This window comes from Aquarana catesbeiana, linkage group LG02, assembly GCF_042186555.1.
Source record: "Aquarana catesbeiana isolate 2022-GZ linkage group LG02, ASM4218655v1, whole genome shotgun sequence".
Taxonomy (NCBI): Eukaryota; Metazoa; Chordata; class Amphibia; order Anura; family Ranidae; genus Aquarana; species Aquarana catesbeiana.
The window spans coordinates 502,918,895-502,935,920 of record NC_133325.1 but is presented as its reverse complement, the minus strand read 5'-3'; the positions used below and the strand labels follow the sequence as shown (position 1 = coordinate 502,935,920).

General features: G+C 43.1%; 1 protein-coding gene across 7 annotated transcripts in view; it reads left to right on the top strand.

Moving 5' to 3' along the window:
* The window catches only part of TRAF3IP3 (TRAF3 interacting protein 3), a 140,574-nt gene that overhangs the window by 97,753 nt on the left and 25,795 nt on the right, over positions 1–17,026 (top strand). For all 7 annotated transcript variants that reach the window (XM_073615760.1, XM_073615754.1, XM_073615755.1 and 4 more), the window contains one exon: positions 16,911–16,982. In XM_073615760.1, the coding sequence (XP_073471861.1) occupies positions 16,911–16,982 (72 nt within the window). The remainder of the gene's footprint in view (positions 1–16,910; positions 16,983–17,026) is intronic.

Here is a 17,026-nt window from a genome sequence, read left to right as displayed (position 1 = left end):
TAATCCTACATCTGTGGGTTCTCCACAGTGTCCCTGGAAGCTGCTCTATGGAGCAAATGATCAAATAGTTTAGAAAACCTGTCCCTAAAGCTGGCCTACACTAGTGACATATAATTCAGAACTTTTTGTTTTAAGAATGCTCGTTTCGATTTTGTAATTGTTAGTGAGGTCAAATCAATGTTAATTTTTGACTACAGTGACAAGGAAATTCGAAGGAACAGCATGAAAAGTTTTTCTCAAACAAAATAATTTTTAACAGTATATGTGATTTTTGTTTAGGAAAGTCTATACTTTTAAAAATGTAACATTAAAAGCAAACAGAGTTTTGAAGTATTTTTGAATGACATTTGTCAAGTCATTCTGAGAATTTTGGTAGGAACGTTCGTTTGAAAGTCTACTTGTGTATGGCTAGCTTAACACTATTTTCCCCTTCCCGATAAGTGAATGCTGAAAGCCTCTTTTCCTGGCGCATGATGGCAGCATACACTGGGTTGTGGCTCTGCCCCCACAACCTGATAGGACTGGTTAACAAAGTTTTCAGCTAGATTCCAGCACAGCATTCTCCTTTTTTGTCCTCACCTGATTAGGACTGGATGGATCCTGTACTACCTCTTACTGCATTTGCCCAACCAGGTTCAGCCTCTCCTGGGTGGAAGGCCCCATCCTGTACAGCCTCTAAACGCGTTCCATGGAGGGGGCCCCAGTCTGGTGGTCTCTGGTGTGCTGGCCAGCATTGCAAAGCACTTTAAACAAGCCTGGTGTCATGTTTCTACTGTTCTCCTGAGCCCTGTAGTCCTCCTGTGTTCCTCTGCCCTTTTCCAAGATGGTGGCCATGCTTTGGAGCATCTGAGCATGCCGGAAGTAATTTACAACAGTGGGGATCTCCTGATGGAGATCTCCAAGATGGTGCGGGAGCCAGCAGGTCGCACTGAGCATGCTCGGCAATTGCATCACTTCCTCCCTGTCGGGTCCACTTTTAAAAGCAATTCTCCTGTCTTTATAACTTTGCTTCACTGGCGGTTTGACTTCACAGAGACTGGGACCCTGCTTCTCTTCTGGTCTGTACCTTTTTGTATCATTTTTCCTGGCAATTTGCATGTAAGTGTTTGGAGCTACGTTAGCTTGTCACTTTGCTGGGTTTCACTTCTATTGTCTGTCTATTCATGAATTATATCTTTTAGGTTTAACTATGCATCTGTCAGTAGAGTCCGCTGCCCAAGCAGACCACCCTTAACCTACAGGGTAAGGGTTTGCGGAAGTAGTAAAGATAGATCAAAAGAGAGCCACGTGACTGACACTGTTGTATCTTTACAGCCTTCCGAGGTTATCTAGATCCTCCTCTTCAAAACAGAGAGAACCCTCTGGGCATGCCTCCCTCTCAAAGATCAAATGGTCCAGGAGAAGTTGCTCCAGGTCCTTCTCCCAGCAAGCAAGATCACCCTCTCCACACTGCTGTCCACCCTCTTGGGGTCACCACTCCCGCCCAGGGGATAATACATGCTGGGTTTGCGGGGCTCCGGCTCTACCAGACAAGCTGGCTTGCCGCTCCTGGAAGAGGCAACTAAAGATAAAGACGCAGATGTCAGAGTACAGATGCTTCAGTTCTGTGAGCTCCCCAAAGGTTGGATAGCTCCTCTGAAAATGAGGAAATTGAAGGGGCATCTAGATTTGATTATTCTTTGGTAGAACCAATCGCCAGGTCAGTCAAGGAAGCCATCGGCTGGCCGGAGGTGTAGGAAGCACCACACAAAGTCAGGAGATATATCCTCAACCTCAAAAGGATACCAGATACCTCTCCCTTTATCAACAAACTCTATGAACTTATCCAGGACAAAAGGCAAAAACCTGACAAAAAGACAGGTATCAGTGAGAGGCTCGGAAGATTATACCCATTGAAAGAACTCAGGGTAGACCCTCTGATCACAGCTCCAGTGGTTGATGCATCTTTCATGCGCTCAGCCAGGCATGTCACCCTTCCCATGGAAGAAGCGGTAAAATTCCAGAATGTTTTAGATCGCAAAATGGATTCCGAAATGAAGCGAGCATATACTTCGGCAGACTAGCCATAGCATTAGTGACAGTTGGGAAGGCTATGTCCAGTTGGACATCAAACGTTGAGAAGCTTCTAGTCGAAGGAGTAGACCAGGAGAAGATAATATCAGCCTTGCAAGAACTCAAGTTGGCAGGAGACTTTGTTGCAGAAGCATCCATAGACATAATTACCTTGTCCGCAAGAGCAATGTTGTCTTTCGTCATAGCCAGAAGAGCTCCTATAGCTAAAACCTTGGGCAACAGACACCGCAACAAAGTCTAATTGGTGCAAAAATCCCACATGGTTGTGTCAACTTAATTGGCCCTAAGCTGGACTAAGTCAGATCTAATTCCGTCAGACAGGAAATCCAAACTCCAGAGCGGTCCGTCTTAAAGGCGCAATCATTCAGATAAGTACAGAGAGGCCAGGTCCTACAGGCCAGGTAGGGAATTTAAATCTTCAGGAGGCTGAGCAGCTAAAATTATTTTGAGGGCACTCCGCCCAGCCCGTGGTGGTAGGGGCCAGGTCAGACACAGGTGTGGGTGGAGCATGTGTCAGATCCTTGGGTGGTGTCCACTGTTTCATTCGGCTATCAGTGGTTGTTCATGGGGGAAACCCCCGAGCAATCATTTCCGATCAGCCAGGCTCCCCTCAGTTCAGAGGAGAAGGAAGATAATGGTTAAATACTTCATGGACCTTCTTCAGAAGTGCCAATATCTCAGCAGGGCAGAGGATTCCACTCCCCTTTGTTCCTAGTCGACCAGTACTAGACCTAAAAGGCCTCAACAGGAGAATTTGTCTTGACTCCTTCAAGATGGAGAGCCTTCAATCAATTCTGCTGGCAGTAAATCTGCCAATTTATTCAATTTTTCAAAAGTACTCCGAAGCATAGATCACCAGCACTTTCAGTTTCGAAAGCTACCTTTCGTGATTTCTACTGCCCCTAGGACCTATACGAAGGTTCTGCTTCCAGTTAATGCTCTCATAAGGAAGAAGGGGCTGAGGTTCCATCATTATTTGAACAATACCCTACTGCTTGCCAGCAGCATGGATATTCTGGTGCAACATTGAAATAATCTACATCCCTTGGGTGAATAATAAACTGAGAGAAGAGAAACTTATGCCCTACACAAAGGATGGTCTTTCTGGGTGCATTACTGGACACAAGGGAGAAGATGAGCCCTTTAATCCGCAGAGTAAAAATCAGCATTGTAAGCAGTAACTCTGCCAGTCAGATCCTGTCTCAGCATCCTAGGGTCATTGACCTCCACATTCCCTATGATTTGACGGGCCCAATGGCTCACGAGAACCTTCCAGAGTTCCTTTCTTGCGCAGTGGGATGGAATATCAATGCACCAATAAATCATCATCCCCTACAGAGTGAAACAATCTCTTTGGTGGACTCTGGTTCGCAACCTTCTGAAACATCGCCCAATTGTTCCCACGCACCCAGAGGTAGCGACTTTGGATGTCAGTCTGGAAGGATGGGGTGCATATTACTAACAGGCAGCCCAGGGGCACTGGGCGTTCAACCCCAGGGCATAATTTTGAATACCCTGGAACTCAGGGCAGCTATGCAAGCCTTGCTAACTTTCAGACCTACGTTGGAGGGTAGCTTACATTTAGAGATGGGGATTCCAGGAGCCCAACTTTACTTGAAGAAGTCCATCCCATGCTGGACTTGGCCCAGGTACACCTAATAGATCTAATTTCAGTACACGTTCCAGCAGCAGAAAACCAACTAGCTGATTCATTGAGTCAGAATTTTCTATCCGAGTGGTCTTTCAGCCCCCAGGGACTTTTTTCCTTTCTAACCCAGAGATGGGGCATCCCGGAAATAGACTTGGCGGCAACTCCAGAGGACACCAAATGCTCAAGGTTTCTGTCGAGAGCTCTGTGTCTCTCAGTAGAGAGTACAGACTACCTTCACCACCCTTGGAGATTCAGCCTAGGTTTTTGGTGAGGCTCAGGAGGTCCTAGAATACAGTCATGGTGGTAATTCCATTTTGGCCTTGGAAGCCATGGTTCACAACGCTGCTGCAACTACCTCTTGTTGTAACCCCGGACCTTCTGTCCCAGGGACAATTTCTGCACCCAGCTTCGGAGAGGCTGAACCTGATGGCCTGTAAACTGAGAGGCAAAGCTTCATAGAATCCAGTTGCTCTAACCAGGTGGTTCAGGCCAGGGAAAGCCTCTGGAATTCTTGCAAATGTGGCTCGATAAGGGTCTGAGTTCAGGGACCTTTTTAAAAGTCCAGGCATAAGCCCTATCAGCCATTATGGGAATTAAATGGACAGCGAATCACTTGGTCATCCAATTCATATCTAAAAATCAGGCCACCCAGAAAAATGATATTCCCTGCTTGGTATCTGTCAGTAGTCCTAGAAGAATTATCACGCTCTCCTTTTCATCCGCCACAGTCGACCTTAGTATAGGACCTAACGCTAAAGGTGTGTTTCCTCATCGCCATAACCACCAGCAAAGCAGGTAATTGAAATTCAAGCTCTTGTTACCAAAGATCCTCACCTTAGATTTTATCCGGACAGAGTAATCCTAAGCCCATCAGAATGGTTTATTCCAAAGGTAGCTACCGCCTTCCATTTCAATCAGGAGATCATTCTGCCATCCTTTCTCAATTGTCAAGGAACACCACATCCACTAGATGTTGGATTAAACATAAAGGCATACCTTACAGTCACTGAACCATTAAGAAAAGCAGATAACCTAGTAATCCCCCACGGGACCAGAAGGGGGCAATCGCACACCATATCCTCTTGGTTGATCAAGATCATAATGAAGGCCTACTCAAGCCTACAGAATTGAACTCCAAAGGGGTTAAGGGTGCATTCCATGAGGGCAGTTGCAACTTACTGGGCAGCGTATTGCAGAGTCTCTCTGGAAACTATCTGTAAGGCGGCAACATGGTTGTCTAGGAATACGTTCATTTTGCACTACCATGTAAATCCGACACAGCCCACGACAGTAGAGTTTGGCAGATCTGTTATGCAAGCGGGCCAGGCCAGTCCTGATAAATATACTTGAGTTTTTTCTTGCACCCACTCTACTGGCGAGTTATTTCCCAGTGTATGCTGCCATGATGCGCCAGAAAAACAGAAAATTGTATACTCACCTTTCCGTAAGTTTCCTGGTGCATCTTCATGGCAGCATACGGATTCCCACACTTGAGGTGATAGTTACAGAGAATGCTGTGCTGGGGCCTAGCTGAAAACTTATAGATAACCAGTCCTATCAAGTTGTGGGGGCAGAGGCACAACCCAGTGTATGCTGCCATGAAATTGCACCAGGAAAGGAAAATTAAGGAAAGGTGAGTACAATTTTCTGTCTTGTGTTCTGTCCTACTTCCCTTTTCTCCCCTCTTTTGTAATAAAGCTGTCAGCTGAGTGGAGCACAGCTGATAAGTTCATGGAGCATTCTGCAATACTGTTTAGACTGAGAGCTTTTGAATATATTTAAAGTCAGAACTTCTTTTTTTTTTTTTGGATAGAGTAGAGAAGGGTTGAAAACCCTGCCAGATTTATTTCTCATCATGTGTATCCCATTAGGGAGATTTCCCCTTAGACTTGTTGTGTAGGCACAACAGGATATGAGAGGAAATCCCTGCTACAGTGTCTTGAAAAAGTATTCATACCCCTTGAAACATTTTGTCATGTTACAACTTAAAACATAAATGTATTTTTTGGGGATTTTATGTGATAGACCAACACAAAGTGGCACATATATCCGGCACCTCATCCCTGGTAAATAAATAGTAACCACAGGAGGATGATTGGGATTAGGACGGTGCCAAAAACAAAAAGGGATACAGTAGTATATAAAAAAATATATAATTTTATTACATGGAACAAATACAGGGTTCAATAAAAACATCAGCAGAGCATATCTATCATGTTACTAATTACTGGTGTCTATATATTGGTGGTCAATATTAGATGCCATGTTCCAACAGGTTTCGCCAACATTGGCTTCCTCAGGGGTTTTTTTGGACCACCAGTTTTCATATAGCTCTAATAATTATAAAATCATATACATATTAATAATCAGTTCGAACACATGAACCAAACAAAAAGAACAATTACCAATAATAGCATGGTTTGTCATGACCCAATCTCCCACCAAAGTCACTAGAAAAACATCAAGGGAAAGGCCAAGAAAGTCCACAGATATAGGTGGGGGAGGCTCTGTGTAATCACAGGGGATATACTGTAAGAGGACCAGGCTACAGAAAACAAAACGGAGAAGGGAATGAATTCCAGAGTCTGTTAATGGACATAAACTGCATGTCCATTTTCATAGGCTAACATAGCCTCCACTATACTTACACAACTCTGCTATAGAAAAGGATTAATACAGGGGCGCCAGTGTGAAACTACAATCATGCTGTGTGATGTTATCACAAATGAACCACTGCAGGAGAAAATAGGGAATATACTCAATAATACCGCAGTTGTCATCGTTACACCAGCATATATCTACATCCGAGTGTAAAAGATTCTCAATAATCAACAGTCATCATTAAATCCTAGTATAGTATACCTGAAGATACGTACTTACCCATTATTTAACATCTTCACTTATTGATACATTCACATGAATGCCAAACGTGTAAATTAGGGATGGGCTGCCTGTTCGAATCGAACATGAGTTTGACTCGAACATTGGCTGTTCGCCCGTTCACCGAATAGCAAACAATTTGGGGTGTTTGCAGCAAAGGTGCTAATTTTAAAGGCTAATATGCAAGTTATTGTCATAAAAAGTGTTTGGGGACCCGGGTCCTGCCCCAGGGGACATGTATCAATGCAAAAAAAAGTTTTAAAAACTGACGTTTTTTCGGGAGCAGTGATTTTAATAATGCTTAAAGTGAAACAATAAAAGTGAAATATTCCTTTAAATTTCGTACCTGGGGGGTGTTTATAGTATGCCTGTAAAGTATCGCATGTTTCCCGTGTTTATAACAGTCCGAGAGCAAAATGACATTTCTAAAGGAAAAAAAAAGTCACTTAAAGTTCTAGCGCTAGTGCCGGCTATTAATGAATTGTCGGCCCCGACAATACACACAAAAGTAATTGAAACTCATTGAAAAATTTAAAAAAATGGTGTGGAGTTCCCCCAAAAATCCACACCAGACCCTTATCCGAGCACGCAACCTGGCAGTTGTAATCCAGCGATGTAATCCTTCTACGATCCACAAACGATACAGCCTTCTCCATAGGAGGCGCCCGGCAGAATGCAAGGGGTAATGCCAGGGTTACACAGTGACATGTACGGGTGACCCCGCCCCCCTCTGACTCAAGGGGAAATGCCGGGGTTATCCAATGAAATGTACAGGTGACCCCATCCCCCTCTGATGCAACAGGGGTTAGAGGGGGCGGGGTCACCTGTACATGTCACTGGGTAACCCCGGCATTTTCCCTTGCGTCAGAGGGGGGCAGGGTCACCAATCACGTCACGGGTGGCCCCGCCCTCAGTTATTTAAGAACTGTCATCCGAGTTGCGCGTCATTCTGCCGGGCGCCTCCTATGGAGGAGGCTGTATCGTTCGTGGATCGTAGAAGGACTACATCACTGGAATTTTAATTTTTTTTTATTAAAGGACTTGTGCCAAGCTGTGTGTGTGGTTTTTTTTTTTTTTTTTTTTTTCACCTTTTTTGTCACTTTTTTGGGTGAAATGGTAGGAGTACAATGTACCGCATTACCATTTCACAAAGGGGGGGCCGAGATCTGGGAGTCCCCTTTGTTAAAGGGGGCTTCCAGATTCCGATAAGCCCCCCGCCCGCAGACCCCCACAACCACCGGGCAAGGGTTGTGTAGATGAGGCCCTTCTCCCCATCAACATGGGGACAAGGTGCTTTGGGGGGGCTACCCCAAAGCACCCTCCCAATGTTGAGGGCATGTGGCCTGGTACGGTCGGGGGGGGTGTTCATGCCCCCCCACTTTTCCTGCAGCCTGCCAGGTTGCGTGCTCGGATAAGGGTCTGGTGTGGATTTTTGGGGGAACCCCACGCCATTTTTTTTTTTTTTTATTTTGGCACGGAGTTCCCCTTAATATCCATACCAGACCTGAAAGGCCTGGTAATGGAATTTTGGTGGACCCCCAAGCATTTTTTTTTTTTTCAATGACTTTCAATGACTTTTATGTGTATTGTCGGGACCGACAATTCATTAATAGCCGGCACTAGCGCTAGCACTTTTAAGTGACTCTTTTTTTCCTTTTAGAAATGTAATTTTGCTCTCGGACTGTTATAAACACGGGAAACATGTGCTACTTTACAGGCATACTATAGACACCCCCCAGGTATGAATTTTAAAGGAATATTTCACTTTTATTTGTTTCACTGTAAGCATTATTAAAATCACTGCTACCGAAAATGTCAGTTTTTAAAACTTTTTTTTGCATTGATACATGTCCCCTGGGGCAGGACCCAGGTCCCCAAACACTTTTTATGACAATAACTTGCATATTAGCCTTTAAAATTAGCACTTTTGATTTTTCACGTTCGAGCCCCATAGACTTTAACGGTGTTCGCACACATTTTTTGCCTGTTCGCATGTTCTGGATGGGAACTGAACTGGGGGGTGTTCGGCCCATCCCTAGTGTAAATGACATGCAGAGCAGGGTCACACACCACACGGTTCAGCCATCCATAATTCAACCACAGACAAAGCGTTAAACAGTCCATAGATTACCTCAAGCCAGGCAGCACATAGTGACAATGGTCACCCCCATCCTCCAGCTGATGGTGTGCAGGAGAGGCACAAATTGGCACATAATTGTGAAGTGGAATGAAAATGATAAATGGTTTTCAAAAATGTTTACAAATAAATATCGGAAAAGTGTGGCATGACGTGGAACTAATTGCCTTTTTAGAAGTCACTTAAAGCTGAGTTTCGCCGTGTTTTTTTTTTTTTGTTTTTTTTTTTTGTTTTTTTTTAAGTCAGCAGCTACAAATACTCCAGCTGCTGACTTTTTTAAAATATGGACACTCGCTGTCCAGAGCTCCCACGATGTCGGCACCAGAAGCCGATCTATCCCACGGCTGTCAGGTGCTGCTGCCTCCGCCGCCGCCATCCTCGGTAAGGGAATCATGAACTTAAGCCTTGCAGCTTCGCTTCCTGGTTCCCTACTGCGCATGTGTGACTCACGCTGCGCTATCCCACTGGTCCCTACTGTTTTCTGGGACCCGTGTGTCTCCCAGAATACAGCGGGGGACAGGATGTGGCGTAGATACCCGCGGGTGGCTCGGGTATCTATGCCCGGAAGTGGGAGCAAAAAACCTGTATTAGAGGAGGAACTGGAAAAGCGGAAGTTCCATTTTTGGGTGGAAATCCACTTTAATGAGTAAATAGAGTCCATCTGTTTGTAATTTAATCTCCGTATAAATACAGATGTTCTGTTAAGCCCTCAGAGGTTTGTTCGAGAGCCTTATGCCACGTACACACGACCCGACTTTTCGAACGGACTGGTCCGACGGTCTGTCCGACGGACTTTCGGTGGTCTTCCGACGGACTTTCCGAACAATCGGACTTGCCTACACACGATCACACCAAAGTCCTACGGATTCGTACGTGATGACGTACGACCGGACTAAAATAAGGAAGTTGATAGCCAGTAGCCAGTAGCTGCCCTAGCGTCGGTTTTCATCCGTCGGACTAGCATACAGATGAGCGGACTTTTCAACTGGACTCAAGTCCGTCGGAAAGATTTGAAACATGTTCCAAATCTGAGGTCCGTCAGATTTTAGGCCCGAAAAAGTCCACTGCAGGTCCGATGAAGCCCACACACGGTCGAATTGTCCGCCGGACTCGGTCCGTCGGACCAGTCCGGTCGAAAAGTCCGCTCGTGTGTATGTGGCATGAGTGAACAAACAGTATCAGAAAGGCCAAGGAACACACCAGGCAGGTCAGATATAAAGTTGTGGAGAAGTTTAAAGTAGGGTTAGGTTATAAAAAAAAAAAAAATATCCCAAGTTTTGAACATCTCACGAAGCACTGTTCAATCCATCATCCATGAAAAGAGTATGGCACAACTGCAAACCTACCAAGGCATGGCAGTCCACCTAAACTGACAGGCTGGGCAAGGAGAGCATTAATCAGAGAAGCAGCAAAGAGGCCCATTGCAACTCTGGAGGAGCTGCAGAGATCCACAGCTCAGGTGGGAGAATCTGTCAACCGGACAACTATTAGTCGTACACTCCACAAATCTTGCCTTTATGGAAGAGTGGCAAGAATAAAGCCATTGTTGAAAAAAAGCCATAAGAAGTCCCATTTGCAGCTTGCCAGAAGCCATGTGGGGGACACAGCAAACATGTGGAAGAAGGTGCTCTAGTCAGATGAGACCAAAATTGAACTTTTTGGCCTAAAAGCAAAATGCTATGTGTGGTGAAAAACAAACTAACACTGCACATCACCCTGAACACACCATCCCCACCGTGAAACATGGGGGTGGCAGCATCATGTTATGGGGATTCTTTTCTTCAGCAGGGAAGCTGGTCATGGTTGACGGGAAGATGGATGGAGCCAAATACAGGGCAATCTTAAAAGAAAACCTGTTAGAGTCTGCAAAAGACTTGAGACTGGGGCAGAGGTTGACCTTCCAGCAGGGCAACAGTCCTAAACATACAGCTAGAGCTACAATGGAATGGTTTAGATCATTTAAATCAAAGCATATTCATGTGTTAGAATGGCCCAGTCAAAGTCCAGACTTAAATCAAATTGAGAATCTGTGGCAAGACTTGAAAATTGCTGTTCAGTCATTCTCCATCCAATCTGACAGAGCTTGAGCTATTTTGCGAAGAAGAATGGGCAAAAATGTCACTCTCTAGATGTGCAAAGCTGGTAGAGACATACCCAAAAAGACTTGCAGCTGTAATTGCAGCGAAAGGTACAAAGGCAAGCCAAACTTTTCCGATATATATTTGTAAAACAATTTGAAATTAATTTATAATTTTCCTTCTACTTCACAATTATGTGCCACTTTGTGTTGGTCTATCACATAAAATCCCAATAAAATACATTTACGGTTGTAACATAACAAAACGTGGTAAATTTCAAGGGGTGTGAATACTTTTTCAAGGCACTGTTAGTGAGGGAAATACCCTCTTAGACAGTTGTCGTCAGAACAAGTATCCCCATTGATTTCCTTTTATATGTTACTGCAGTTACCAGGAAAAATAGTAAATATTTGTCAGGGATAAACAGGGATGCAGAAAGGTTTGCTAACCCCTAAGAGCCGGTTCACACGGGGGGCAACTTGTCAGGCGACCTAGCCGCCTGACAAGTCGCCTCCCGTTCTGTACAATGGAACCGTTGCGTCGCTCCGACTTAGAAGAAAGGTTCCTGTACTACTTTGGGGGCGACTTGCATAGACTTCTATACAGAAGTCGTCTTGCAAGTCGCCGCGGCAGTCGTGTGCAGGTCGCCTCGGTGAGGCGACCTGCAAGTCGTGCCGCTTCTAATGTGAACCGGCACTAACTACTCTATTAAAAAAAGAAAAAAAAAAGTTTTGGCTTTTAGATACATTTTAACCTCGGTTAAAAGTGTGTGTCTACCTGTAACTGCAGGATACAAACTATTAGTTTACTTTGTGTATGATGTCTACCTGTAACTGCAGGATACCAACTATTAGTTTACTTTGTGTATGATTGTTATACAAACTTTGTGGTTACAGGTGAGCGCTAAATTAAACTGTATCTTCTTTTACTCATTTCTGACTACGCTCTTTCTATGTCTCTCCAGGTTCCTGTCTCCCTCTGGCTCTTTCTGTCCCTTTTATGTCTGCTTTATATGTATATATGTTACACCAGGTTACAGTGCTTTGTAACATCTGTAGCAAGATTAAAATGTATAGTATTACTGGAAACTGAAAGATTGCATAGTGGTATGTTAAGTAGGACCACTGTAAGAAGAATTCAACACACTGGAATATACCACACGATTTCCATCTTATTGCTCCTCTGAGAGTGGGATGGTAAGTTTTGCAGATGAATTGGTGTTGTTAAGTAAATGGTAGAAAACGTGTGCTGACCTAATTTAAAAATAAACTGCTGACTGCAAAGAGTGCTCACCTACAAGCTTTCCAATTTCAATGGTGGGTGAAGGCTAACTTTGTGGCTTTGCAATACATAACTTTGATCACTCTATGCTAGGGGTGTCCAAACTTTTGACTTTTCTGGGCCATATTAGGAAGAAGAGGAATTGTCTTGGTCCCACACATAAAATATTCTAATGCCCTGTACACACAATCGGACATTGATCGCACATTCCGACAACAAAATCCATGGATTTTTTCTGACGGATGTTAGCTCAAACTTGTCTTGCAAAATCCAATCGTTCTGAACACGGTGACGTAAAACACGTACGTCGGGACTATAAACGGGGCAGTAGCCAATAGCTTTCGTCTCTTAATTTATCCTGAGCATGCGTGGCACTTTGTGCGTCGGATTTGTGTACACGATCGGAATTTAACCGAACGGATTTTGTTTCCGGAAAATATTATAGCCTGCTCTCAAATTTTGTGTGTCGGAAATTCCGACAGAAAAAGACCGATGGAGCCCACACACGATCGGAATTTCCAACAACACAATCCAATCGCACTTTTTCCGTCAGAAAATCCGACCGTGTGTATAAGGCATAACAATAAGGATAGCTAATGAGCAGAAAAAGTCAGGCAAATGACAAGTTAACGATCACCGATATAGATGATGTACCTATGTACCCTTCCTTCATCCCCAGCTTTTCTTTTTTTTTGGGTTCTGTCTTCTATTGCGATGATGTGGAAGTCCTGCTAGAATTAAAAAAATAGGTGGGCAATTATACTTTTATGTTGAAATTAATGGATAGGAACAGTGGCATGTGTTCAGACTGTGTACTGTGCAGGGATGGGAGATTGCTGGGCACAGAGTAGAGTAGGGGTTGTGAGCGGGGTTTTTTCGGCGGGGTGCAACTGAAATCTGGGGAGGGGGGGCACAGCCCACCATAGCACCCCCCCAGATGCAGCCACATGGCAATACTGTGTCTGGAGACCCTGCATGTGCCGCCGATGCTGTGCCAAACACAGCATCTCTACAGATGTGCTGTGGCCTGGCTTGTCGGTGTCGGCCACCTCTGCAGGTGCTATTCCAAACACTGTATCCTTCCGCATTCATAGCTGCAAAATTACAGTTTTGTGTTGCGCCGCATGCATAGCTCTCTTGGGCTGTGGGTTGGACACCCCTGCTCCATGCAGTCTATTTATTAAAAAAATTGCTGTGTGCCACATTTTGTGTAATTGTTTCCTATAATTGTAAATGACATCTAGTGGCCATAATGCTGTATTTTTCCTGATTGAGGTTATCCAGGAAAAAAAAACACATTATAGCCACTAGATGGCACTTATAGGATATATAGGATTATAGGAAATAATCATATTTTACAAAATATAGTGATTTTTCCTTTATTCCTATTTTTCCTTCCTTCCTTCCGCATATTATGTCTTGGAAAAAAAAAAAAAGTTCTTTTTTTTCACAATCAAGAATTTTATTAAAGAAAATGTAGCTGACAATTATGCACTTATAAGGCACAGTATGAAAAAAATGGCAGTGAACAGTGTAACAGTACACGTATTGATATACAAATAGTACAATATAATTATTATAGTGATAAAAAAAATCTTTTGTGGAGAAATGAGATGGGGGAAGGAAAAGGGAGAAAGGTGGGAAAGGGAGGGTGGAAGTATAGGGGAGGGAGTTTGAGAGCATACTAGCAAGTATATACTATATATATCATTTTTGGAAATACAATAAAGCAGGAGTAATTGTAACAGTTTATTTAAGTGAGAAGTGATTGAAACTCAGGGGAGTAAGTAAATAATAACCAAGGTTGCCACGTTTTAATAAAACCAGCGCTGTTTTCCTTTTTCATTGCTGAAATTTCCTCCATTTTGTAAATGTATTGGACTCTGTCCAACCAATCCTTGATCGTCGGAGTTTGAGTGGTTTTCCAGTATAATGGTATAAGAGTTTTTGCTGCAGTTAAAAGATGTCTGGTAAGGGATTTCTTGTATTTGCTTAGCGTGAAGGAGTTGATATGAATCAGACATGCAGCTGCGTTCAAGTTTGTTTTAGTATCAGTGAGTGATATGTTTAATCCAGTTTGAGATTTCCAGTAATCAAGGATTGGGGGGACAGCTCCACCAGATATGCATAAATGAACCTGCCTCCCTGCCAGATCGCCAACATGAGTCTGATGTTGTGTGAAACCATCTTTTGGCTTTTTGTGTAGTTATGTACCACTGTGTGATAATTTAATATATCTCTTGGTATTTTGTGCTCAATGAACATTTGTGTGCCATAATACAAGCCTTTTCCCATTGGGTTTCGCTGATTTTGGTGCCCAAATCTACTTCCCATTTTTCTCTATACTTCTTGTCAGCAATATGAGTTGAACAGTTCAACCATGAATAAGTCATGGAGGTTGTTTTTAGGATCTGAGACCTCTTATAGCAAATATACACTAAGGGCGTCAGCTGTAGGCAGTATGAGGCTTTATGTTTGCTGTTGAGCAGAAAGCTGAAAATAAAACCACAAACCAGGAAATGAATCTCCATATTCAGTTTTTAAAGTTTCTAGTGAGTTTATCTGGTTTCCATTAAGACAATGAGTGGCAAGGAGTTTAGCATTGCAGTCTGGGGATGAGAGCAATCTCTGATTTAAGCCGGGAAGAAAATCCGGGTTATTAGCAATTGGCGTCAGAGGGCCAGGGATTGAAGCTAGTTTGAATTGTGGAGCAATGTTATGCAAAATGTTTAATGTGGTGGCTATTAGGGGGTGATTTATATGCTAACGCATTTGGAATGGATAGACCAGGGGTAGTATAGCAGTTGTTGGTTGTTGTGTAGCTGTTCAAGATGTACCCAGTCTTTATCTTGGCTATGACAATGCCAATCAATTAATCTGGTGATGTGGGTGGCATAATAGTATTTTTAAAAGTCTGGGAGACCTATTCCCCCTTTATTTTTGGGTTGGGTGAGGAGTCGGAAGTTTATCCTAGGTCTTTTATCAGCCCAAAGAAATTTTCTTTGTAACTTCAATAGCCTGGAGAAGAATGAGTTGGGAATTGAAATGGGTAATGCATTAAAGAAATATAACAGTCAGGGCACAAGGCCAGGTCAGCAACAAGAGATCAGGATAAAGTAGAGTCTGGAGGCAAGCCGTGTCCACCACAGGACAATCAAGATGCAGGGCTGGTCACAAGTTACATAGTTAGTCAGGTTGTCAGTCGTTTAGTCAAGTCACAAAAGCTGCTGACCACTCAGCAATTCTTAGTTCTGCTGTGCTTTAAATAAACCTCTGAGTACCAAAAGTCACTGCAGGATGCGCATGCTAATTTAGGCTAATGCGTATGCCTTAATTCTATGCTCCGATTCCAGGAGCTGCACTATGTACATGCAGATCTTCAGGCACAGTCAAGTACTCAGTCTTCCAGACAGAGAAGCTTTGACTTGCGTTAGGCTTTAATTTAAAATGCATCACCAAGTTTTGTAGACTCAAGGGTTATTCTGAAATCCTTCATCCACAATAACAAGGTTTCACAGACCTCCTTAATATATAGCAAACCTTTTTTTAAACGTTTAAATTATGTTACATCACTCAAAAAACACAATATTTGTTAAATACGCTCCTGTATGTAGACCTTGATATTTGAAAGACACGTGCCTGGATATTGACACACATAAACCCAGACGTAAATGTAATGCAAAGTTTCCAAAGGACTCTGTGGCTACTTCATATCATTACAACTTGCAACAATAGATCATAAATGCATATAGTATGTGTCCACCTGTTGGCCAGATCGAAGCAAATGTTTTCACATGGTAATCTACTTATCCTCACCAGAATCCTAAGGTTTACTCAACTGGCAAATTGCATTTTCAAAATTTTATTCCATGGCAGCATATTTCTGCAATGACAGATTTGCTGTTGCTTATTTGGTGTATTAAAATATAACTAAAGGCAAAACATTTTTGTTGGCTTTTGGATGGAGTGGAGAGGGATTAGAACACCCTCTCTATTTGTCCTGGTTACTGTTATCACCGAAAGTGAAAGAAAATCCCAAATTTTGGATTGTCACCAGAACAGGAATAGAGAGTAATTCTTCCAATGAGGACACCAGCTCTGGTGACCCTGATGAAAACCAGGGATTCCCTCACTTTGGAGGGGTTTCTTCTCAATTACCATCTTGGCTATGGGACAAGAATTGAAGAGAAATCTCCCCAGTGGGACACAGATGGCCAACAAAAATTGCAGGAGTAATAACCTAAAGCCATGGGGGGCACAGAAGTACACAAAATGAGGAGACTGATAGGTGTTCTAGCAAACCTGAATTGTTCTTGGAGAAGCCCAAAATGTAGTTTTGGGAGGCATTGCAAAACTATGCCAGCTTTTATACAAAAACCTAAGAAGACAATTTAAGCTACTGGAGCGATCAAAAGCATCAGTTGTGTGAGGGATGCATACTGAGTATAATCGTTAAATCAAGTAAAGCATTGTACCGGATGCAAAATCTGCCATGTGTGTGAAAGAGTTACAAGTCTGCACATATCAGTAGGTTTTCACAGCTTCCTTTGTGATGGGTTTACAAGACGTGTGACAGGAAAACAAAGTTTAGCCGACAGGAAGCTTGATTGAAAAAAAATTAAGATCTTGAAGTTGAGCTGCTGTAGCAGAGCAGGTGAGTTCTGACAAGTATTCAGTATTGCTTGTGTTTTGGCTCACAGATGTAAAATAAGTGTCACTTCTTAATATTTATTATGCTTGTTCATACCCAGGATTGGTAACGATGGCTCTTCCATTAATAGGTGTGTGTTTGCATTTTAATGTCTTGCAGGCCCAGCTGAATGAAGACAAATTAAAGTGTAAGGTGGCAAATCTTGAAAATCAATTGTTTTTCTCTTGTCAGGTAAACTCCTTTCATTTAGTGATATATTGCCTATCTATGTATAC